Here is a 23278-nt window from a genome sequence, read left to right on the forward strand (position 1 = left end):
TTAGATTTTACTAAAAACACTCAAAATTAATTATGCTTTTAACAGCGAAACACAAAATTTACTCGACAATCTAATGTATTTTTGTTGGTTATTAAGGTTAACATTAGAAAATTGTTTCAACAATTTTTCATAGATGGCGTTTCAACCCAGCTACAGATTACAGTGCATTTTAATGCTGCTATTTTTTATACAATTAAATTTAGTTTAATTTATTTTTTCGTTTTTTATTTGTGTTTCAAATTACTTTTGAATACTATGTGAACCTGGCAAATCCATGGAATGGTTTGGTTTCTCGTTTATTTTGTGTCAAACAATTAAGGTAAGTCTGGTCTTTCAATACTCTATTTTGAATTATCTATTAATATTTCACATTTCTCTTAAGTAAATGTAGTGCAAAAAAACAAACGAAAAACGGTAAACGGTCGTGGAAACCGTATCTGGCCCTATACTGCGAGTGTGGCTGATCGGATTCGCTCTTCATGTGTTCGAGTGGATCCGTTTGGGATTATCGGTATCCTTATTCATGTAACAAGGTGCAATGAGATAAAAAAGCAAGTTTATGAAGCTAATGTCGATTGAAAAAGTAAGTGGGATTATCTTAATTTATTTTTTAACCGGATACACCTTTAAATTGCAATTTGCTTTAATTCTGTGGTTTACTTGTTCTTTCACTTAAATAGATTATATAATTTCAAGGATTCAAACTAGAATTCCAACCTTGGCGAACGAAAATTCCAATTCCATACCAACCTACAGAAAACATGGGTAAAGAAACGAAAGGAGAACAAGAAACAAAAGGTTAGTAAATGTTTTATGTGATTATAATTGTTTTTAACTGAATTGTTGTTCCTCTATTATTATATTTAACAGAAACAAAGTTGTGTCCAATGGATATTGCGTGATGATAATTAAGCTAAACAAGATAACAAGGAGTTATATTAAAAGCAAAGAAGGAAAAATTAAAAAAAAATGAAAGATGTTTCCAAAGAAAAGCCATTACAATTTTTTATGCCTTCTTTGGCTTCGTACCATTCATCATTTGTAAATCTAGCATTTCATTTAACTTGCTCATCCTCATTATCATCCATATCATCATCTTCTCACCGCAAAATGTTATTACCAACAACAATTGATAACAAAGCAAAGCCAAGTGAAGTAAAAACAACATCAAACGGAAATGTTGCTGCGACCAAAATGAAAGTTTAATGTCAACAAGCAAACAAGTCAATTGGCAACAAAGACACATCATAATAAGCAAATAAATATATCCTCTCTGTCCACAAAAAAAGGTAAAAAAGGACTGTGTGAGAAAAGGTGATAGAGAAGAAGAAGAAGAAGAAGAAGGGGAAAAGGAAAGATGAGAAGTCCATAAACAAGAAGATGAAGAGGCTCCTTAAAGGATAATTGGTCATTCTCCGCGGACTTAACCTTTTTTGCGCTCAAAATGTACCAATTATGTTGATACGTTTTCTCACAAAACGTCAACAGAAGAAAGTTGCGTGTAAATTGTAAATATGCGTGTTTATGTGGTTTTTATTCTTATTTTTTTCTTCTCCTTTCATCAACAACATCAACAACTACGTCAACAGCGGCAAATGATCGTCTTAATTCATTCAATTTCTCAACAATGAAAGAGTAAGTGATGAAATAATTTTAATGTGACATGAAGGAAAAGTAATGATTCAAATTTAGACTTTTGTTTTCATTTTAAAAATGAACCTTTTTGTTTCTTCCATCATTATTCAACATTATTCACTGCATTTATTGATTACCATCTCGTATCCTGATTGATCAATGTTTATGGGTTTACCTTACCATTTGTAAAACCATTTCAAACTGATTTTCAATTTATCACAAGAAAAAAAAGAGGAAAAAACAGTTGAAAGTTTATTATTGATTTTCCGGGAAAACCTTTCCATTGATGAAATCATCTTGCTCTTCATTCATCTCCATCGTCTCTAGTTTCGTGTATATTAAGCCCTGAGGTGAAACAAAAAAAAGTAAAATGCTGCCTAACAAGCATCAATCTGCACCTAATTATATCACAAAAGAGATGAAATTTTTGTCCTCTTGATCGTCTTTCAATGTTGAAATAGGCACGAAATAATAATCCAAATATGAATTAATTGATTGAAACAGTGAAATAACCTTAAGGCAACATTAAATTGACTCGGAAATTTTCACGGTTACACCATAATGATTGCCTTTTAACCTTTCCATTGTGATAACAATTTTCACCTTGAATAACTTGCCATTCAACATTGATCATTATTATTGACCAAAAGTAAAAATCAAGTCTCACATCATTAATAGGATATAAAATAATGACATGAAAATGGTATATAATACGATGGTTAAAGTTGATGGATCAAAAGCAAATCTCAAACAAAAAATGGTAAATTCATCATTAAATTGCCCTTTTCCATACCATTTTACCCAATGTTTGACCAATGAATCTTGAAATGGTCAAAAAAAGGTAATGATGATTATCACAAGTATATTGAAATAATGTTGAAAGATGGTTTCATTAACCTTTTTTTAATCATCATTAAACTGAAATGAGGAAAGATGATAATCATGGTGATCATTAGATGAACAATGTGAATAGACAATTACAATACAAATGCCATTTACAAATATCAACACAAATTGAAGTAAAATAAAAGCAAAGGCAAAACAAAAAGTGAAAGCAAAAACATAAACTTGAAGCTAACAATCTGTGCAACTTTAACAATGATAATAACCTTATTAGTGTCAGTAAAGATGATAAAGGTTCAACTTGCATGATGAAAAAAATATACAAAACTCAGCATAACCTTAGAGGAGGTAAAAAAGACGATGAAGCTGATAAAAGAAGAAGATGGAGAAAAAAGAAAAAGAAAAGTGTCTCAAATTAAGAATCATCCAAGCATCAACTTGTTAACATTGATACCTATTAGTCGTTCATTTTATCGACCCATTCACCTCCTATTTTTTCCTCCTCCTTTTTTGTTCATATCGTCATCTCTGTTCACCATCTTGGCACAAAGAGACGCACACAAAAAAAACCAAGTCTTGTTATGTAAAGCATTAGTCTGATCAAGTAGCCAAGTACAAGCTTTTGTGTTGACAAGAGTCAGTTAAACAACAACATGGATACAAATCGCTTCAAGGCCTTCCTCGAATTAATAAGTTACACAAAAGGTTATTTGTCCTGATCAACAGTCAACTGCTTTTTGGCCTTTACACCAAAGTGTGTCCATGAAAAATACACAAAAAAACACACAAATACATAGCAAGATATGCAAACACACTCTAAAGACACACTTTCAAGTTACAATGTAAAATGCATGTTAAAGCCAATTTACAAGTTTACATGACTCGGATGGAAGAGATGAAGAAGCAGAAATGATAACTTCTTTGTCTTTTTTTTTCCTCCTCCTCCTCCCTTGATCATGTTAAAAAGTGACACAAGATGAAAAGTGTGTTCACGTGCCTGGCGAATAGCTAAAATATCTTTGTCATCCACATCATTTGAGGGCGAAGAGACATGAAGATATTGAGCTAAAAAAAGCTCGAAAAATCATCAAACTATTCATATGATTTATTAATACAATAAAAGGCAGGAAAATGAATATAAAAAAGCAACTTGAAGAGCAAATTTTTCAGTTGCCTTGGAGTTTACGGTTAAATATATTACAGTGTATCTCATCTATTTTTTGTATATCTTGCTATATCATTTCCTTGACTTTCTCTCTCTCTCCTTTAACCCAAATCACAATAAGGGTGAACCATTTAAAATAAATATATCTAACCTTTAACCTCAAATTATACTTTATACTTCAATTGATTATCATATCCAATGTGTGCCGCTATTCAAATTGTAACCAATTTTGTATTTCTCTGACAACTTGATTTTCATCTTTCACTATCCCATTACATTAAAATGCTGTCAAGACTTGAATCACTCACTTGGGTCAGTTATACAAGGCAACGTTTCCAATGTAATCTTGACTTTACTTTTTATTATTTCATATTATCTTCTCATTTATATCATTATTTTTCAGCTTCCACTTTATGGCTCCTTTCAACCTTTATCTCAATTCATTATCAACAACATTAAGCTTCAATACTGACCCTTAAACAAGGCTCTTAAACAGATCTTTAAACAGACCTTAACGTTGATGCTTTAAAGGTTAGTCTAGTAAACAAAAGCTGTAACTTTCAATGGTTTTCAATCACACAATTGGATCCATTTTTATTTCACTGTTTATGTGTTTATCTGGTCGAGATAGGATCGTAGCAAGACAAATAAAATGAAGTGATAAATGATATGATGAGCTGAAACATTGAGATAACATCAGAATTTTTCATCTAGAGAATGGTTCAAATTGAAGATTCTTCAGATTCAAACTGGCAATTGCAGCGCGGTAACCAAAATTTGTCAATAAAACCATAACTTTACTTATCTTTACTATTGATTTATATATTTTTTGTGCATTCAATCACTCCTTTAATTGCTTCCTAAATGCAAAGTACAAACTTGAAGCAAATTTTACATCCAATTATTGATCAACTTTAATGTCAAGTGATGTTAATTTGTAGGTTAATCTTGAATTACAAGTCAATCCATTGGCTTTACATTTGTTTTCATCTTTTTATTAAATCTTTTGGCTTCATGTTTACAGTTGAAAAACAAAATCAACAATTGACGAGTTATTTACCAACAATTTAGATATTTTGATCAAAGTGAAACAATTTAAGTCAACAACTGTCAACCGATCATCATCATTTATAAGGTTGTTAAGTTGACAGGCAACAAAAAGTCGTGGTTTACAAGTTGATGGGTTAACAATGGTTTAAAGCCATGTTTAACATTGTTATTTTACACCTTTTATTGTTCACCTTATTGTTCAAATTTATTGTTAATGTTGATGGCTTATTAAACCTTGAATATAACTCAAGAGTCATTCAAGGGTCCAATCAAAATGACCATCCAATACAGTAAACAAAAGTCAGTTTGTATTATTTAAAAATGTTGACTTGAAGGAGACGAGTTATTAGGTTTACACTTGAAAGCCTTTGGTCGACACACAACCAGATTAAATTTGAAAACAGCAAATCTCTGAATTTAATGTAAATGCAAACAAGACTTTGCTTTTTTTTGCCTCGGACTTATTAATTAAGGGTAATTTGCCAAGTCAGATATGATCATGAAAGGTAAGATGAGAATGAGGATGATGGTAATGATGATGATGATGAAGCCAGGTGAAGAAAGTTAACACTGAAGGAAGAGTCGGGAAAACGCAACTCAAATCGCCTTAACGAGTTGGGCGGGATTTGATATTAGTTAATTTGTGCTGGTTTTCAGGTAACTTGTGTTTAAAGGTGAATAATTTTTGTTTCTTCACTTATCCCCTCTAAAATTAACTTATGATAATAATAATGGCTACGTGTTTATTATGAGACCATTCAACAGCTTATTACAATTCACATATGTCTGTTAACATGTTCACAGCTTAGGCTCACAACTATTTGGTACCATGGGTGAGATGATAATGTTGAAACGAGTTGCAACCTAAGGGTATAAAAAATAAAAAAAAAGGTGAACCAACAACAATACAAAGTATCTGTCATCATCATCATCATTATCAAAGTTGATTATCGTTAATCGTTTCCCTAGAAAGTTTAATAAATGCCTTTCCCTTGTTGTGTTTGTCTATGTAACTGATCATATTTCTTGAGGTAATAATAATCATAATGGCAATGATAATGATGATGATGATAATCATAATAATATCTTGTCTTTAAGGAGTAATTATTATCAAATGACGACAACATCAACAGGTAAGTAAGGAAGGAGGTGACAGGATAAAAGTGCAAGGTTGCTAGATAAAAGCGACAAAATAATGGGAAAAAGTTGAAAAAATGCGAGTAATTGGCAGCTTTTTCTTGCTTCTTTTTTTGCTTTTTCCTATCATCATTCAGAGAGAAAGATGATGGTGATGAGAATAATAATCATGATATTAGCATTTTTCAACTTTTCCCTTTTGCTTAGTCTCTTAATTTTCAAGGTATTCCGTATCTTAACCTGAATCAGTTTTTGCTGTTTTTGTTTTTACTGTTTATTAAGATAACAGTCACGTGACACTGGCTTGCTAACTAACTACAAATATAATAACGATAATAATTTATCAAATCTGTTAACAAGCTGGCGAAAGTTGATCGTTAACCATGAAAGATTTTGCTTTCAACAGCAGACTTCTCAGGTTAAATGATATACCTTGGTGATGATATTAAGGTGAGGCTTTACCATCAACTTAAAACCATGTTGATAGTTGATTGTTGCCTTTGCACTTAATTTAGGTTTCAATGTTTCGCTTTGTTTTCATCTTGTTTATTCTGGTGTAACAACAAGACAAAAGGAGTGTCTGTGGCACCAAAAATCGACCCTCGTAAAGGCGAAGATTAATCCAATTTTAAGAAAGGGAATCCTGTTAGAGCTTTTCAAAACTTCCGTAAAATGGCCACAGTTTCACTTCCATTCCAATTTTTCAATATTTTCCTCGTAAACAGGTCAGGATAGAGGGCTGAAATTTTGTGCAGATATAGCTCTTGAATAGCTTGACCCATCAACGCCTGGAAGTTTATTTTCAATATCGGATCACGTTATATGGCAATTAGTTCGTTTTACTTCAATTGATCTTTATTGATAATGGCTAGAGTGGCTTAACCCCGATTGCTACAAAATAGTCCTTATTTTATCGGCAACACTTGCTTTTCTTGATATAACGGCATGTTTGTATCCTGGCATTCTGGTTGGTAAGCTTTATCTTCCAAGTCAATTGACATATCGACATAGGACTTTCACTTTTAAGCTTAAATTTGATTGTAGTCTGTTACGGAAAAATTCATTCAAGGTAATTAAAAAAATTGATTACTACGAAGTGATACTTTGATAAGTGATGAGTTAATAGCTTCATTGAGCCAATAACTTGTATACTCTTATTTGACCATTTTGTTTTTCGGGAAATTAATATTCCTTGCTCATAATTCCTCCAGGCATTCATCTTTTTTTATCTTTATCTTTTCCTTTCTTTGCTCTGGTTCCTCTTTTTTTCTTCTTGGCCAATTCTTGGTGGTCCTTTGAGATACAGTAACCTCTATACTTTGTTACATGTTAACCTTTTTTAATACGCTTATGTGGTTGTTTCAACTTCATGTTGAGCATGTAAACAAATCGTTTTGTTTGCTTGTTTGTTTCCAATTTTAGTTTTGCTATTTACTTTTCCCATTTCATTGGCCATATGCTCGAGTAAAAAATGCTTGATTGTCTGTTGGATGAAAAACGGAAACCAAATTATATTGAATATTCATTTCCATGGCGTAAAATTTCAAAGTGTAATACCTTAAAAAGCCACAGGTTTAGAGCAACATGGCATCATAGGGATGAGAATGAAATTTTCAATCTGAAAATTCAAGTCCAATGTGGTCATCATGGGGCCCAGGGAGATTTGGAGAATAACTTGCCAGGGAATAAGAATTTTGATCTGATTTTTAGGAAGACTTTACTTATCACAAGCTTTCGGTTGATGTAGAGCTCAACTCATTGTGAATCTTGGCCCGAAAATCAAACATTGCGGTTATCCTCCTTTAAAATTAGGGATTTAAAAATGGTCAGTAGAAACAATTGGTTGGTTAATTGTTTGACCATACATCTTGATCCATAACAGTAATCCAAATATTGCCAAAAGATGCTGAAAAGGAAAACAAAGAAATTTTTTAGTAAATAATTAAACTAAATTATAGTCATTGAATCAAAGTGAAAGTAAACACTTGGCATATTGATAAATCAACTCACCGTTAATCACAATAATCAATTTTAAGAGTAACTTGAAAAATTGGCATTTCCAGGTAAAGGGGGAAACTCGACCAGTACAATGGTGCAAGGTATGAAACTAAGAAAAGGGAAGAAAAAAGGTAAAAAATCTTTAGTAGTTGATTCAGTTTTTGCTGTTTACCTTCACAAATCTAATGTATTTATAATAATGTAACAAAACAAAAGCCAAAGTCAAACAAAAACTGTTTGTATCTCAACTAAACAAGTAAAAAAATTACTTAGTTTATTCACTCCATGTTTACTTTCAATTGGTTTTTGTTGTTTGCTCATGATAATAATAATAATAATAATGAGGATGATGAGAATGATAATGATGGTAACTTCAATGCCTAAGGCATTATCTCTTGTTATGCTATTTGATTTACCTGTCATCACCTTCTAATGATGGTTTCTTAATAGTCATCAGATTGATCCTTCCGGTCAATTTTGTTTTCCCCCCCTCTCTATGACTTTATCTCCCTCTAAGGTAAAGATAATTGATTGCAATTGGTTATCATCATTATCATCGTCATCATCATTATTATGTGTATATATTTATATGTTGAAAAGTTTGCTGTTTTTTACCTTTTCTTAAAATGTATGACCAGACCGTGAAAATTGACTCTCAACTGATGAGAGAGGCAGAGACCAATAGCTTTACCTTGCGGCTATTTGTATATTTGTTGGTTTTCTTGTTTACCTTTCATCATCCGGTCAGCTTTACCATTATTATTATGATAATTATTTTTCCTTTTTTTACCTATTACCTTGTGTTAAAACATCATTTGACAGCAAGAGCAAAACCATGAAGAGAAGTAAAAATGATTCTGGAAAAGTTGTCAAGCCAGAGAGAGTCACATCTTTTGCTTAACACACATTTTTTTCAGCAAATTGTTGCTGTTGCGTCTTTTTTTGTTACCTTAAAACAAAAAAATGAATTCTTCGGCAATCTGTTGACATGCATAATTGTAAATCTCTTTAAGCTTTTCCATCATGTATGACTAGAGATGCAACAGCCAGGTAAAACGTTTGATACTCCAGAAATGTGAATGGTTTCTTCCGTTGCTTGTCTTGACATGGCTTTATATTTTGATTACTGGATTATTCTGGAATTTGTTACTGTTGGTTACTGTTTCCTTGTATTTATACAGAGTGCACTGATTTCCGTGAGAAATTTGGATGCAATATACCTTGAAACAAACATCTCATTGAAAGATAACCCAATAACATTGTTATCCATCGATTAACTTTACCAAACTCACTGAGAATTGGCCCAGTTCACAAATTACCACACTTTATCCTCTTATCGTCATCTGTTCTCGATGCCATCTTTATCCTCTAAATCCTTTTTCCAACGTTTGTCTCTTTTGTAGTCTTCCTGTATTTTCCTCCTTCTTTTCATACAGCTTTGTTACCTTTTCCTAATTTAACCTCTAACCTCTCGGTAATCATGATGGACAGTATCACAGTGAATAGTGGAGAAGGTTGTCCCAAAATGGCTTTATTTTCTCAACTCAATGAGTCCAAAGTTGATGAAGAAGAGCTGGAAAAAACGGTAAAAAGAAGTGAATAAAAATGTTATTGCATTAGTTAATCAATGTTACCTATTGTTGTTGTTATTGTTGTTGTTTATTTAGATACACAAACTAATCATTAACTTGATTCATCAACTGTTTAATACATTTACAAATAAAATTGTCGTGGAGCCTACTTTTAACTACTAGTTTACAGTTCAACAATGAAAACCTAAACAGTTAAAACATCAAATTTATTTGTTACCATTCTTTATATTTAGTGACCTTCTGACTTGCATTTCTTTGTCTTGCATCTATTTTGTGGTTATATTTTTATTTGACTATTTATTTGTTTATTTATCTACTCATTGATCCATCAAAATGGAAATTATTTTTGTTCAAATCAACCACTTGATAGTACTGATGTTACTATTACAACTAATATCAATCAGTTTATGTACAATGACTGTTAATCACACAAAAGAGAATCATAATCACAATCAACATCAACATCATGGTCAACCAAATTTTCACCAAACTAGGGTAAGTGATGTCTGACAAGGTTAACAATCAAGTAAAAATAATGATAAGTAATGGGTTACATACATTTCTGAATACATTCAACCAGATGAATGAGAAGTAGCTTTTACCAAGAATAGTGCAAAGAGATAACTGGTAAACATCTTTGATTTTTGGTAAGAATTGTTCACGTTTGTGTTGTTTTTGTCAGTCCGGTTACATTAACTTTTTCCCATCGTCATCGAAATGTGGCCTTTTACACAATTGACCAATAGGATGACCATAACTGTGATTGTCATTCAGCTAAAATAGTGACAAAAGAGAAAAAAAGCAAAACAATGAATCAGTTATCATTTCACAAACCACATTTAATTTGAGGATTGATGATACAGAATGATGTGGACGAGACTATCTTTTGTCTTCCTTTCTTTCATCTCTCCATTTCATCCATTTCATCAATATTGACCTTGCCACGTGACGTTTTCCGTTTTACCAATGAACACACTTTATCCGGAAAAAACGGAATCAATCTTACCCATCAGCTTGCGTTGATCTATTTAATTACTTTTAATCAAAATGTTAAATCAACCAGTTTAAATGGTGAATAAAGAGTAAACTTATTACACACTTGAAACAGTAACATCAAATACAGAGAATCACGAATTCATGATATACAAGTCAGGAGCAAACCAAAATGACCAACAGCAAAATCAGGTTCAAATAAGATGGATCGAACACCAGCATTCACTAATCACCATCTGAAAATTACAATGAATATTTAACATGAATAAAACAAATTTAAATAACTGGTTAGAAATGTTAGCTTCAAGAGAAAGGATCGAATAGATTGGTTAAAAAATCCGTTAACTAATGGTTATCTGTGTTATCACATTTTAGCTCACCAGTTCATTTCAAGAAGCTTCTTTACTTTTTGAAAACAATTATCGATAAAGAGTGACAAAAAGTTGATAAAATTGTAGAGCTTTTTGTAGAGTCTATCTTATCTGTCTAAAAATCTGTCTACATCAAAGAGTTGCCACTTTTTGTACATTTAAGGTTAAAACATTTAAAAGTGTTTCTCACTTTTGTTTAGCCGTCTGAGTAATCTATCCAGTATTCAACAAATGCCTTTAAGTTTTTGCATTCAAATGCTTCTTTTTCAATTGATTTGTTTTCTTTTTTTCAATTATTCTAGTTAAAACGAAGCAAAGCTGACCGTTGGCCATCAAATCTTGAGACTTGGCAATTTAATAATGGCAAGCAAAATGGAATTAAAACATCTTCATCTTCCCTTAATAGTCAATCAGTTCCACTTACACCATCAGCTCAAAGTAAGTCATTTATTTGTTGATATTCATATTATTTATTATGTTTCTTTGATTAAATTAAAGTTAATTCACATACCTGTTAGCTAATTATCTCTTTTTTTCGTTACCATTTTTCTCCCATCAATTGTAAACCATTAAAGATATTAAATGTAACATTCGAGGCGATGTTAAGAGTTTCACTTCAATGATAACCTTACCTTCAGGATATACGGTTCCACCCATATTTGAAGATTACATTGATTCAAATGGAGAGACATCATCATCAAGCTCTCAAGCTGATTGTTCAATGACATTGATATCATCTTCCTCGCAATCGCCATTATCATCAAAGTCAAACACATACAGTATGAAAATAACTGATTTTGCTAAATGTGGAGTGAAATCGGAAAAATCAGCTGATGGCAAGGTCAGAAATGTTTAATATACTAGCACCTTAATCATCGTTTTCAATTAAATCTTGTTATCTGAGAATATGCGTTAAACTTGATTATCACTCATCATGAATCTTAAACGTGATTTCTATAATTGGCTTATCTTGATACAGTATTTTCTTACTCCTCATTATAATCATTTATAATCATTACCAATATCATTATTAATATCGTTAATGCTGCATATATTGTATTATAGGAATGGATGTCAGTCACTTTACGTATACCATTCATAAACGGCCTGAGAACTGCTCAAGATGAACACATTGTGATTGTATGTCGCCCACAAGAAGCTGTAATGGCCAAAAATTCACTTCTTGATTTCAAAACCAATCTGTAAGCGTCACAAGTGTCACGAATCACTTGCCTAATCTTGCTTTTATATCTTGATTCTTAATGTAACATTTCTCGTCTCTCTTTTATTCGCAGTCAAAGGCCTGTCAGAACTGTATTCAGTAGCTTGGAACCGGAAGTTGAAGTAAAAGTTGGATTGTTTGCTAAACCATCAGGAGTGAGCTATTATTCAGAAGAGATTCCATTTGATGGGCTGATAGAGGTTGGTGAAGAGTTGCAGTTCCGAGCAATTGTAAAACCAGGAGATGGTGAGTTGATCAATGAAAAAGAAGTTTTGCAATCCAAATCAGCATGAAAACAAATCAAAATTGAGTGAAATATAATTTCTATTGCAAATTGATTTAAATTGAAACGAAAAAACCCTTCTGTTTATCGTTACCGGATTGAATCATCAACAGATAAAAAAGATGTTGAAATTGAATTTGATTGCTTTCTCATTTACAATTGAACTAATATTAGCTTTATTTTTTCTTTTGAATTTTTTTTAAGGTTGGAAATATGCTAAACTAACTGATTTAAAGGTTTACATGGTAAACGATAATGAATTTGATCAACTTGACAACTCTCAAAGTGAAGTTAAACCAGGCAAGGACAGAAAAGATTTGGTTAAATTTGATTCAAATAAATCATCATCAGTTGATAAAGAGGCAAACAAATTGATGAACCATAAAAAACGTAACAATGAGGTTGCCATCCTTGTTATGGATAATGGTTGCCGTAATCCTGTTTATTCAGCATTAGCACCTTACCATCCTTATCGTGATACAAGCAACCCTCTTGCGGTTGCTTTTAATTTCAAAGCATTCATGTTTCAAGATATGTCAGATGATGACTCAATCAGGATTACAGCTAAAATCATGGCCTGCCTAGAAGAAACTGATTGCTCACCGGTAAGATGAAAAGTCATGATAGTCATGCAAATACTTTGCATTAATGTTCTACAACCATTCTTTATTTCATAGTATAACGTATTATCAGCAAACTATGAGTAAAATAAATATGATTAGGTAAATTCTCAAGCAATTTAATAAGGAATACCTTGCATGCTTATCAATTTTCAGTCTCAGTAAAGCACAATGAGAATTGATTTATCATTGAAGTTTTAACATTGCTCAATTGCCGTTTTTTATCATGATTATGACTCTTAAAGAGACCTCAAGACTACGTTTTAGGTAAACAGGTAGAGGCAATCTTTAAAATTGTCCTATTTTATTTTTCAATTAATTTAATGTTAATGAAGATAACATCTATTGAACAATTTCATTCTCATTTTCATCGTATCTCGTTAACTGAATGTCAAACAAAATTGCCATGCGTATCATTATCTTGAAAAATTTGAACCAATTTTTGGTTTTACTTTTTGCTGTTAAGGTAAAGTATTTCTGTAAAGGTAAGATCGCCTTATAAAAAAGATCCTTCGGGCTGAGGCAGCAAAAAGGCAAACAAGACGATGAGAAAAAGATGTTGATCTTGTCAGTGAATGAGATGTAAAATTTTAAGCTTCAGTAATTACAATTACCGAGGTAAAAAGAAGGAGATGATTATGATGAAAATGAACTTCAAGTTTAACGATTCGATTCTTATCTTTATTTTGTTTCTTTGCACATTTATCATCATCACTTTTAGAGTTTTTGTCCAGATAATGGTCAACAAGGTTATGGAAGACGAAGGAGACGCAGTATCACAGAGGATTATCGCAATAACGATGATGATGAAAGTAGTAATAATTATAATGACAATCAACATGTATCCCTTTCAATAACCCACCAGGAAAGTGAAATGAATAAAGATGGTTACGATATTTCATCCAATTATCAGGAAACAAGAGATGCAAAGGCGTCATCATTTTCACCCAATCAAAGTGAAATCAATAATTTTTCCCGAAACTTTCAAGTCAAAGTTGTTTTACCCGGTTATGCCAAAAGTGAGCATTTACACCATTCCTTTGCTTGCATCTCTTACCTTGCCCTATCATCCTTGCTAACTCCACCTTGGTAGTTAAGTATAATGTAATGATAAGAACTGAATTGATTAGGTGAATAATGATGGTTACTCAATGAAAACTGGATGGTCGAGTGAAAAATTTGCCTAAACTGGAGACAGTTTTAGGCAAATTTTTTCAGTGGCAGTTGGATTGTATGTCGGTTGACTGTAAAAGTGGCGCCTTTATGTATAGTCGTTTAGTCTCACAGTTTCAATTTATGTTTAAATTTTAGTTACACTACCTTACCTTGTAGGTAATAATACTTTTAAAATGAATTAGCTTTAAAAAGTAAAGTAGTAAGAAGTAGTAGTAGTAAAATAGTAAATAGTAGTAGTATTTAGATACTTTCACCTTGCCTTGCAAAGGTCAGGTCACTTAATTTTTTACCTTTCATGTATGAAAACCAGAGAGAAAGATGATCATTTTTTTAAGACGCTGATAATTATATGAAAAAATAGCATGAAGAATGAGTCTCAACATGCAAACCATCGCAAGAAAAAAAGGTTCATCCTCTTTCATTAAAACTTATCACTTTTTTTCATCTAAATTAACCTTATCTGTTCTTATCTTACTTTTTTATCTTCCTCATCTTTCCTTGTCTATCTTCACTTTCTCTTTACCAGTTTCGCCATATTATTTTGAACACACACGCCTCTTCTAATGTCCATTTATTGGACAACAAGCAAGCTTAGCTTAAACCAAGATCGACAATCAGCGAAGATGAAGATAATTTAAGGCTTTCTCGTCTCCTTTTTTTACCTGATTGACCTTTTCTTTTCATCCTCCCTTTCTCATGTCCCATTGGCCCTAATGTTACAACCCAATGAGAAAACAAAAAAGAAAGTAAAAGATGATATTCTCTTACATTGTTAACGATGATGAGGACGGTCAACGGCACAGAACCATCACAAATTACAGGAAATTACTTTAGACGGAGACAGCTTTAAAGAAGGTAGAAGACAGTGTAAATATTGAAGAGGACACTGGTTTTAAAAGAAAGTGTGAAGAGTTAATCCGCTAAGAATGGGCCAGACAATTTTAAGAATGAAGAAGACGGTGAAAATTCCGAACAAGACACAATTTGAAGAAACAATAACTTCTGTCTGGATACATTTATTAATACAAGACTCAATCATGAGAGCCGATAACCTGAGATGCATCTTTCACTCCATCATGAACCTGATCAGGTTTAGTTGGTCTACACTAATTTTTGCCATAGTGGTACACGAAAAAATATTGTCGACTCGCTGACTTTCTCAAAATTTTCACTGTCTCCTGTATTCTTAACATTGTCTGGCCCATTCTTAAAGGATTAACTCTTCACACTTCTTTTACGACCAGTGTCTTCAATATTTAAAGCTGTCTCCGTCAAAAGTAATTTTCTGTATTATCATCAACTTTCTTTTTTCGCCAAACCTTAATTCCTTTTTATTATTTTACTTATCTTTGTTTCTCTTTGTCTTTTCATCAACAGCTTTACAGTCCATCTCAAATGATGATGTCAATAATGAAATGGATACACAGATAGTCAACTTGCATAGTCTGTATAATCGTTCAAGTTGTAAAAATAGTCTTCTAGTGTTGGCAGCTTCTTCAGCAGTTTTATGTTCGGCAATCATGCTAGCTGCTCTATGGACAGTTCGAGTTGCTAGTAGGAAAAACAATGCCATTTAAAAAGATATCCTGTGTAATTAATCAAAAATTAGAGACCAGCTTGAAGAGTATCTTTATCACCGTTTCCCTGAAATCATGATACGATTTTGCTTAAATTTGAAAATTAACCAACGCAGTGTTGATGGAAAGTCAAGGATGAATGCCATTAATCAAAAGCTAAAAACTATCAGTTTACAAGACAAACCACATTTAATTTGATCATTGATACCGAATGAGAAGACGAGATTATTTTCTGTCTTCCTTTTCATCTCTCCATTTCATCCATTTCATCAATATTGACCTTGCCACGTGACGTTTTCCGTTTTACCAATGGCCACACTTTATCCGGAAAAACGGAATCAATCTCATCCATCAACTTACGTTGATCTATTTAATTACTTTAATAAAATGTTGATTTAAATAATTTATTTGTTATGGAAGAATCTACCGATCATTTGTAAACTGAGATTTTGCCTCACATGCCAAAATATTGAATACATTTAGATAACATCTGAATAAATCGAAGTAACCTGTTAACTAATTATCTGTTTCACGATTTATTTATCTAATTTACCATCCATGGCTAAAGAGTTGCCGTGATACGAAGGAGACAAATCATTAAAAAGCTTTTAAATCAATTTCTTAATGATATTGATATTTGCCCGAATCTTGTTTGCAATGTTTAGATCAAACATTAGTAAAATCGATTTGAAAACACGGATTAAACGCGACTTGGATCAAAGGAAGTAAGAATGGAAATGAAAAGAGGATCAACAATTGGAAGAAAAGTTTCAACATTTTTTTTTACTGAGAAAACATAAAAGCTGATGGATTAAATTGCGTTAAATTGATTCCAGAGGCAAGTGTATAATGGAGTGTGTACGTTTTTTGCATGTGTGAGTTTATCTTGTTTGTGTACCTATTGTTTCTCCATCGTTACATTTCAATGAATCTTCATGGGTGACAACAAATGATGTTAAAGAGGCCTGAAGAAGAAGAAAAGAGATAGAAGCAGAAACAGAAGCTACTAAGCTTTAAATGTTATTTTTGAATAAAATAAGGTTTTGGGAGGTAAAATTTGAGTTTTTGCTGCTCCTTCGAATGTTTCAAGATGATGTTGTTGGGTCTCATACACTTTGTTGTTGCTATTATTATTAGTAGTTGTGGTAATATTAAATAATTATTGTTTGACTTGGGATAATTATTTCTACAAGTCTTGGAGCTAGAAGGTATTTTGATCACCAAGGAAGATTGAAAAGGAGAGGGAAAAAAGAAGACAGAAAAAAGGAAAATAAGTAAAGAGCGACAAAAAAATGCTCTTCAAAGTATTTACCTCCCAAGAAAGCGTGAAAATGATGGTACCAAGCAAAAACAAAGAAAAAAAATACAAGTTAACAGTATACAATTGAGATTTCCTAGCATCTTAAGATGTTAAATTCATTTCTTAAATATATTTATTTATATAAGTTTTTTGTCTTTTGTCTTAGCATCCGAAAATTGATGATAATGGTGATGAGAATGAGGGTGATGATTATAATGAGGTTGAAGATTGCAATCATTCCAGTTCCCGCTTTTATCCTGTTGCTTCCTCTGTCATCGTTTTTTATCCATTTTATTTTTTGTATTTTGCGTAAACTTCTTTGCACTTTATCTTTTGCTTTAGATTTTTTTGTTTCGTCTTTTTCCACCATTTGGTAGGAAAGTATGATGGCGAATTTGATATTGGGATGAGGATAATGCGAATGATGAATGAGTAAATGTAAAGAGAGGGAAAGAGAGAGAGAGAGAGAGAGAGAGAATGAAGATGATGAGGTTATCTTTGAGTTCTTTTGTTATGTATATATTTATAGTTATTTTTGTAGAGAGTCGGGTTTTGTTTTTTTGATGATGGTGACGTTATTTTGCGCTAATATCTTTACAATGATTGGTCAACCATGGTTGCTGATGAGGATGATGATGAAGATAATGATGATGGTACAACGGTTGATGTTATTGGTGGCGAGGTAGTCGTCAATGATTCTCCTACAGATAACTTATTTTCGCTCATCTCCGATATTGTGGGTTTACTAAGATTGCTACTTTTACTACTGCTTAAACTAGTGATACTATTGATACTGCTGTTACTTGTGGTGGTAATGTTGTTCATCTCTTCCTCTTTGTGATTTGTCTCTGTTACACTTTTATCCGGCGTTGTTGTCATACTGACGTTATTGGGCCCAAAGTCATCTTCAGCTCCGTCAATCATATTTAACGCCTCATTAGTAGCCAAATGATGATGATAAGTGAGTTCCTTGTTAAATGGAGAAACGAAAAATGTCTTAAGATGAGGAGAAAAAGAGGGATATAAGTTACCATTATTGTTTAAAAAGGAACTGTGAAGTCTCATGGCTGAAGCAAAATCAAGGTGAGGAAAGCCCAGTGGAGCAAGCAGTGGAAATGGTACAGAGGGTGAAAAATTTGACGATGAATAGTCAAAGGGTAGGTTTGATGAGTTCGGGTTGGTAGTAGATGAAGGCTGGGCTCCTGGTGAGGCTCCATTGGATCCGTTGGTTGAACCATTGGTTGACCCAGGTGAAGGTGATGTCCCTGAAGGAGTAGTCATTGTCGTTGCTGCTGCTGCTGCTGCATGATGATGAAGGTGGCTTAGGAATGGTGACCATGGTTTGTGTAAACCCAAATTGGCTGCATGACGGGCAACCTCTTCGGCTGTTGCGGCCGCTGCTGCCGCCGCTGCTGCTGCTGTGGGTCCTCCAGCAGGTTGTCCAGGCCCTGCATTGGCTGCAGCGGCTGCTGCTGCCGCAGCTTGGTGTTGATAGAGTAAAGGTAATCCAGGATGAGGTCGATAGAGAAGATTTGAATTCAATGAATTATTACTTGCAATGTTATTGTGTATACTATTATTGTTACTAATGTTATTATTTAATTCCGATAAACTCAGTCCATTGGAACTTATGATTGGGTGATCATGTTTATCATCGTGCATATCTTTCTTTATGGAAATTGAATCTAAATTTGGGTGAAAAAATAGATAAATCAAGAGAGTAAACAAGAGAAAAGAGAGAAAAAAGAAAACAAATTAGTACAAATAACTTGGGAGTCAATGTTAATTAGTTAATTTAGGGAAATCTTTTACAGACAATCATGTTTACTTCATTTACAGACGAGAAATAATATTGTTCCAACACTATTAGTGACATTAAGTTTACCTCGGATGTTTACTTGTATCACATTACCAGACTTGAAGTTTTCGCTTGCTTCGTCAAGAATAATATCGGTCGCTTTTTTCTTGCACAGCTAACCTACTAGTGCTACACTTCCTGAAACAATTTTAGTTCTCATCACTTTTTCTTCTCACTAGAATCATCTTTTTTAGCCATTTCAGTTTCTCCAAGAATGTCAAGAATGCCTTTGTTAACACAAAATAATGACAATATTAAAGTCAAAGCAAGGCAAGCAAAAAAAACATGTTAAAGTTGACAAAAAAAGTTACATTGGTGTAACAAGCAGTAATACCAACATTATGACAAGATTGTAACAGTTGCCTTTTCTGTTCTTTAGTTTGTTTGTAATTCATTCCACCAAGGCTAAATGGGAATGAAGTTTTAATCTTGAGATGGATGAACACATACAAAGAGATTGAAAATGATTATCCAGAAAAATGATAGAAGCTACACAAAGAGGATGAAACAAAACAAAGACTTAAGGTTGAGGATGGAAAGGGTTTCATTGGTGTAAGTCGACAAAGAGTGAAAGGCTTCACCAAAGCTCAAATCCAAGTTATTTAAACTTCCATATCAGATAAACACTGTTATTAATTCACTTTACTAAGGTTCCACTGATTTAAACTGAATAAAATTGATTAACCAGAAATAGATAAAACTGGTTCAAAATGGCCTCCAAGTCTTGGAGGGAAAGGATTTGAATAAAGGATTTGAATGGTGGATCAATGATAAAGATATCTGATATCAATGGTTCCCTATCAAAAAGCGGTAAAATTAAATGTTAAACAAGTTGATTAAAAAGATGTTGAGATTAATAATGAATTTGGGTGAATGAAATTAAAATAAATTACTCTTAAATGTAAAGCAAATCCATCATAATTCATATTTATAAATGTCAAGATAGACAAAAAGATTGAAACAAAAGTTAAAAGACAACAACAATCAGTAAAGGTTGTACTCTATTGTTTAAAGCTAAACTGTGGTTGATTCAATTAACCACTTAAATTGGAAACAAAATTGAATTTCACTCACTTAATTATGATTAACTTTAAACAAGCTGTTGATAAATTGTTTAAACATTTAATTATCTTGTTTATTTAATCTTGTTCATCATCATCATTACCATCGTCTTTGTAATAATAATACAAACCTTAACATGGCATGAAAAGCATTACAGTATAAGATGATAATAATAGTAATAATCTTATTATGTTTACTATCATCAACATTATAAAAGGTTCAACTGTAACAAAGAATGCGAAAACGTGAACAATATTTTTCATGTTGAACCCTGAACAAGGAACAAGAAAAAGTATCATGAATCAAAATTGAAATCAACTGACAAACTGATATAACAATCTAAACGTAGGCAACAACCAAATAATAGTAAAAAACAAACATTGTTATATATTGACCACCCACAATGGTTAATAAATTGTTGAGTGAAACGTAAATTTATTCACATCTTTTGCTCTCCCCATCATGATTAAGATGATGATAATAAGGATGATGAAGACCTCCGAAGATGATTCGTGATTCCAAACATTGTTCAGCTCTGTACAATAAATAATATCCTCGTTCCCATGGAGGACATTCAAGCAATTTAAAATTGAGTCAAATTGTTGAGCAAAACCAATTCTTTCAATGAACAAACCCAAACATTTTTTTCACTAAAATTTGGGTTCCATCCCTAGTCTTTACCAATTTATTGCTGGACCAATAATAGAACCAAATTAACTCTATCAACATGTTTAATTGTTAAACTCGATCAGCAAATATGTTTACAATCAGAAGCTAAATAGCTTGTCATCAGTCGATTAAGAGATTTGAAGGTTGAGGGAAAATTGGCTGAAAAATTGAAATGCTTTTTAGGTTGAAATGGGCTTTGAACAAATGCTATCAATATCTGGCAATTTAACCTAATATTAACCTTTGTAGGCCTACCTTGATAGCCATTATGTTTGCCTAATGTAAGCTAATGTTGTATTTAAAATCTGGTATTTTGTTTGTTTAAAAAAGGTTGAAAGTGAAAGGTTGCCTCTGTTTTGTTTGCATACCAACTGTGGTTATATGGTTAATAGTGAATGAATGGAGGAGGCGGAGGAGGAGGAGGAGGAGGAGGAGGTTGAAGGTAGAGGTTGAACGAGCTAGGCTGGGAGTTAACAGTTGTAAATGGGTAGACAAATGTAGGTGCGGACAATGAAATAAACAGATGGAAACTATGGTTTAAAGGTTAACATTGAGTGACCATTTAGGTTGTTCATTAACTTATCTAGAGACCTTGATTTATGATTAAAATAACAGTGAACCAAGAGCGAGCACAAAAACAAAAGCAGAAACGCAAAAACACACACAAGAAAAAAAAGAGCGAAACAAACCAACCAGACAACAGCTTTAAACATTGTTACTGATGGTAAAAATAATAAGACAAAATCTTGCATTATTTGCTTCAGGCAATTGATGTAAGCTTCCTAATCAATCATATCAATATCAAACATTTTCTGGTAAAAAGTTGACGGAAAAATATTGAAGGAAATGTTGCTCAGGAAACAAAACAAAATTTTTTAGTTTTTCTGGTTAAAGGTTTTTCTTCCAATTTTTATGCCTTTATAACTTGATTTTTGTTCATGTTCATTACAACAATAATAATAACCCAAAAACACTCGGCTTATTACACTTTAACTTCAAACGTTTATGCTTTTTATGATCAAAATCAGCCTTTCAAATCAACCTTTTCCAGACTGATTATAAGCTGAAAATGAAGTTGATTAATTGAACCAACAATGATTGTAAAGGCAAGTGAAGCTAAAATAGGCAACAAGAATCACAATTTAACTTGCAAATTGATTGTAAACAATTGTTGAGTTTACTGCTGTTAATTGCAATGATAATTATGCATTAATGATTATCCAACGTTGAAACGAAACGCAAAATGTTTTCAAATAACACTTTTAATTGTACCTTTTTTTATTGGCTTTTGCCACATTTGGCCCGATCAATACAATAAAAAAGCTTTTACAGCCAATTGAAAAGGTAGACTAATCAAAGTTGAATTGGCCGATAATATAAATAGGAAAATTATAAATTCGCAAATCACAACAATAATGGCTTCAGGTAAAGCTCAGGTTAAGATGTTTCCTCAACAAAGTTTTGATTCAACTCCAAGAGTTGATGTTGTTATACTTTAACCTGTCATTATCATGCTCGTCAAAACTCGTGTAAAGACGTTTCTTTTTTTGTTGAGTTTCGTTCTCAAAAGAAGGTAAAATTGATTAAAGTTTGTCTTCCTTTATCATCATAATCATCCTTTACAAATGCGATTACAAATTGTTATTAACATTGACAAATGGATGACAAGACAGTGAAGAAGAAAATATTTTAAGAAGATTGGATCCAAAAAAAGGAAAGGAAATGGATATTAAAGGTAATGGTTAGGGATGATGTTGATGATCAGTTTGATGATAGAGAGGATGACAAAAGAAGAAGATGAATAAAGAAAAATCTCAAAAGAATTCTTGAGTTTCTTCTCTTCATCTTTTCTCTTCTTCTTCTTCTTTTCCCTTTACTTCATGTTCGTTCTTTTCATCGACTCTTCTCTTATCTTCACAAGGAAACATTTTGTCTTATAGTGTGTGGACATTGTATTTTGGGTCCATCTTTTTTTTGCAGGCTCATTGTTAGCTTCATGATTGTCATTGGTGATAGTTAGGATAGTAAAAAGAGAAGATGCCTTTTAAGGCAACTTTGCCAACTTTGGACTTACCTTCAAGTTTATCGACAGATGATAGTCCAACCGATTTCCTTGGGATACTTGGAGGTCCGTGAGATTCATCGTCAATATCCAAACGTTCATTATGATCGTCTGAATATTGATCATCCATTTTATCTCCATTCTCCTTCATCTTATCGTAACCAGAAGAGCAAATTGTTCTCGTCTCAGGATCAGATTCATAAGAAACTAATCGTCGAGGACTGCTCATGACCAATTGTCTGGTTAAACGAGAGAAAAAAAAGGAAACAAAAAGTCAGGTTAAAAGGAATTTAAAATGAAAACTATTCAGGAAATTTCGTGTAAAATTGCATGACTTTTAAGGGAAAGGTAAACTTACTTTTTACTACTTCTACCGGCTCCAGTTTCCCTGAAACCTTTTGCAAATGGATTGTTATCGATTTTTAATTTAGTAATCTGGACACATGGAAATCCAAACGAGTTCAGCGACATGAAAAGAACGAGTAAAGATTTTGATCAAAAAATTTGCTTCATTGAGTTCATCGTTTTTCATTTACATCAAAATTCATTTCAAGTTTTACTAAACACAGATAAATGACGCTCTTGTTTAAGGCCAAATTTTTCAAAATTAACTTCTTTTTGCACATCTTCTTGAGCACCTTTAGCTCAACTCATAGTTGGTTCAG

General features: G+C 32.6%; 2 protein-coding genes and 3 long non-coding RNA genes across 14 annotated transcripts in view; 2 read left to right on the forward strand and 3 right to left on the reverse strand.

The window, feature by feature from the left end:
* Positions 1–221: 221 nt before the first annotated feature.
* Positions 222–1878, forward strand: LOC107369693 (uncharacterized). The gene is made up of 4 exons (XR_001570405.3): positions 222–319; positions 383–583; positions 681–798; positions 871–1878. It is a non-coding gene; the product is annotated as an uncharacterized LOC107369693 (long non-coding RNA).
* A 5718-nt stretch (positions 1879–7596) lies between these two features.
* On the reverse strand, positions 7597–8137 carry LOC149093332 (uncharacterized). Its single transcript, XR_016199760.1, has 3 exons — positions 8001–8137; positions 7841–7937; positions 7597–7736 (listed from the first exon to the last, which is right to left on the reverse strand). It is a non-coding gene; the product is annotated as an uncharacterized LOC149093332 (long non-coding RNA).
* Positions 8138–8546: 409 nt separating this feature from the next.
* LOC107369670 (uncharacterized) lies at positions 8547–10631 on the reverse strand. The gene is made up of 4 exons (XR_016199759.1): positions 10427–10631; positions 9979–10194; positions 8778–9401; positions 8547–8685 (listed from the first exon to the last, which is right to left on the reverse strand). It is a non-coding gene; the product is annotated as an uncharacterized LOC107369670 (long non-coding RNA).
* A 367-nt stretch (positions 10632–10998) lies between these two features.
* LOC107369669 (uncharacterized) lies at positions 10999–16178 on the forward strand. Of its 2 annotated transcripts, XR_001570374.3 has the most exons (8): positions 10999–11222; positions 11360–11625; positions 11850–11986; positions 12080–12252; positions 12494–12894; positions 13631–13928; positions 14612–14940; positions 15463–16178. XR_001570374.3 is itself a non-coding variant. In XM_015937644.3 (7 exons), the coding sequence occupies exons 2-7, from the start codon at positions 11404–11406 to the stop codon at positions 15660–15662; spliced, it is 1431 nt and encodes a 476-aa protein (XP_015793130.1). In that variant the 5' UTR covers positions 10999–11222; positions 11360–11403; the 3' UTR covers positions 15663–16178. The 2 variants fall into 2 exon arrangements, 1 of the variants encoding a protein (XP_015793130.1); XM_015937644.3 differs by lacking the exon at positions 14612–14940.
* Positions 16179–16415: 237 nt separating this feature from the next.
* Positions 16416–23278, reverse strand: part of LOC107369661 (uncharacterized) — a 33696-nt gene continuing 26833 nt past the window's right edge. For 2 of the 9 annotated variants that reach the window (XR_016200310.1, XR_016200309.1), the window contains exons 4-8: positions 22972–23048; positions 22626–22852; positions 17994–18647; positions 16975–17931; positions 16416–16863 (exon numbers count right to left, since the gene is read on the reverse strand). Coding sequence is in view for 4 of the 9 variants with exons in the window: in XM_015937633.3 (XP_015793119.1) it covers positions 17557–18647; positions 22626–22852; positions 22972–23048 (1395 nt within the window). In the remaining 5 variants the exon portion in view is untranslated. Of the gene's footprint in view, positions 18648–22625; positions 22853–22971; positions 23049–23278 lie in introns of all 9 variants that reach the window. The other 7 variants (XR_016200308.1, XR_003083565.2, XM_089269921.1 and 4 more) reach the window with 4 other exon arrangements.

This window comes from Tetranychus urticae, chromosome 3 (genome assembly GCF_039701765.1).
Source record: "Tetranychus urticae isolate SD_2017Ah chromosome 3, NJAU_TeUrti_SD_1.0, whole genome shotgun sequence".
Lineage (NCBI taxonomy): Eukaryota > Metazoa > Arthropoda > Arachnida > Trombidiformes > Tetranychidae > Tetranychus > Tetranychus urticae.

Excerpts from the sequence above, each read along its gene's own strand:
- LOC107369669 (XM_015937644.3), top strand. The coding sequence starts at position 11,404 with ATGATAACCTTACCTTCAGGATATACGGTTCCACCCATATTTGAAGAT. Across the intron at positions 11,626-11,849 it reads AAAAATCAGCTGATGGCAAG|GAATGGATGTCAGTCACTTT; the intron begins GTCAGAAATGTT and ends ATTGTATTATAG. Across the intron at positions 12,895-13,630 it reads AAGAAACTGATTGCTCACCG|AGTTTTTGTCCAGATAATGG; the intron begins GTAAGATGAAAA and ends CATCACTTTTAG.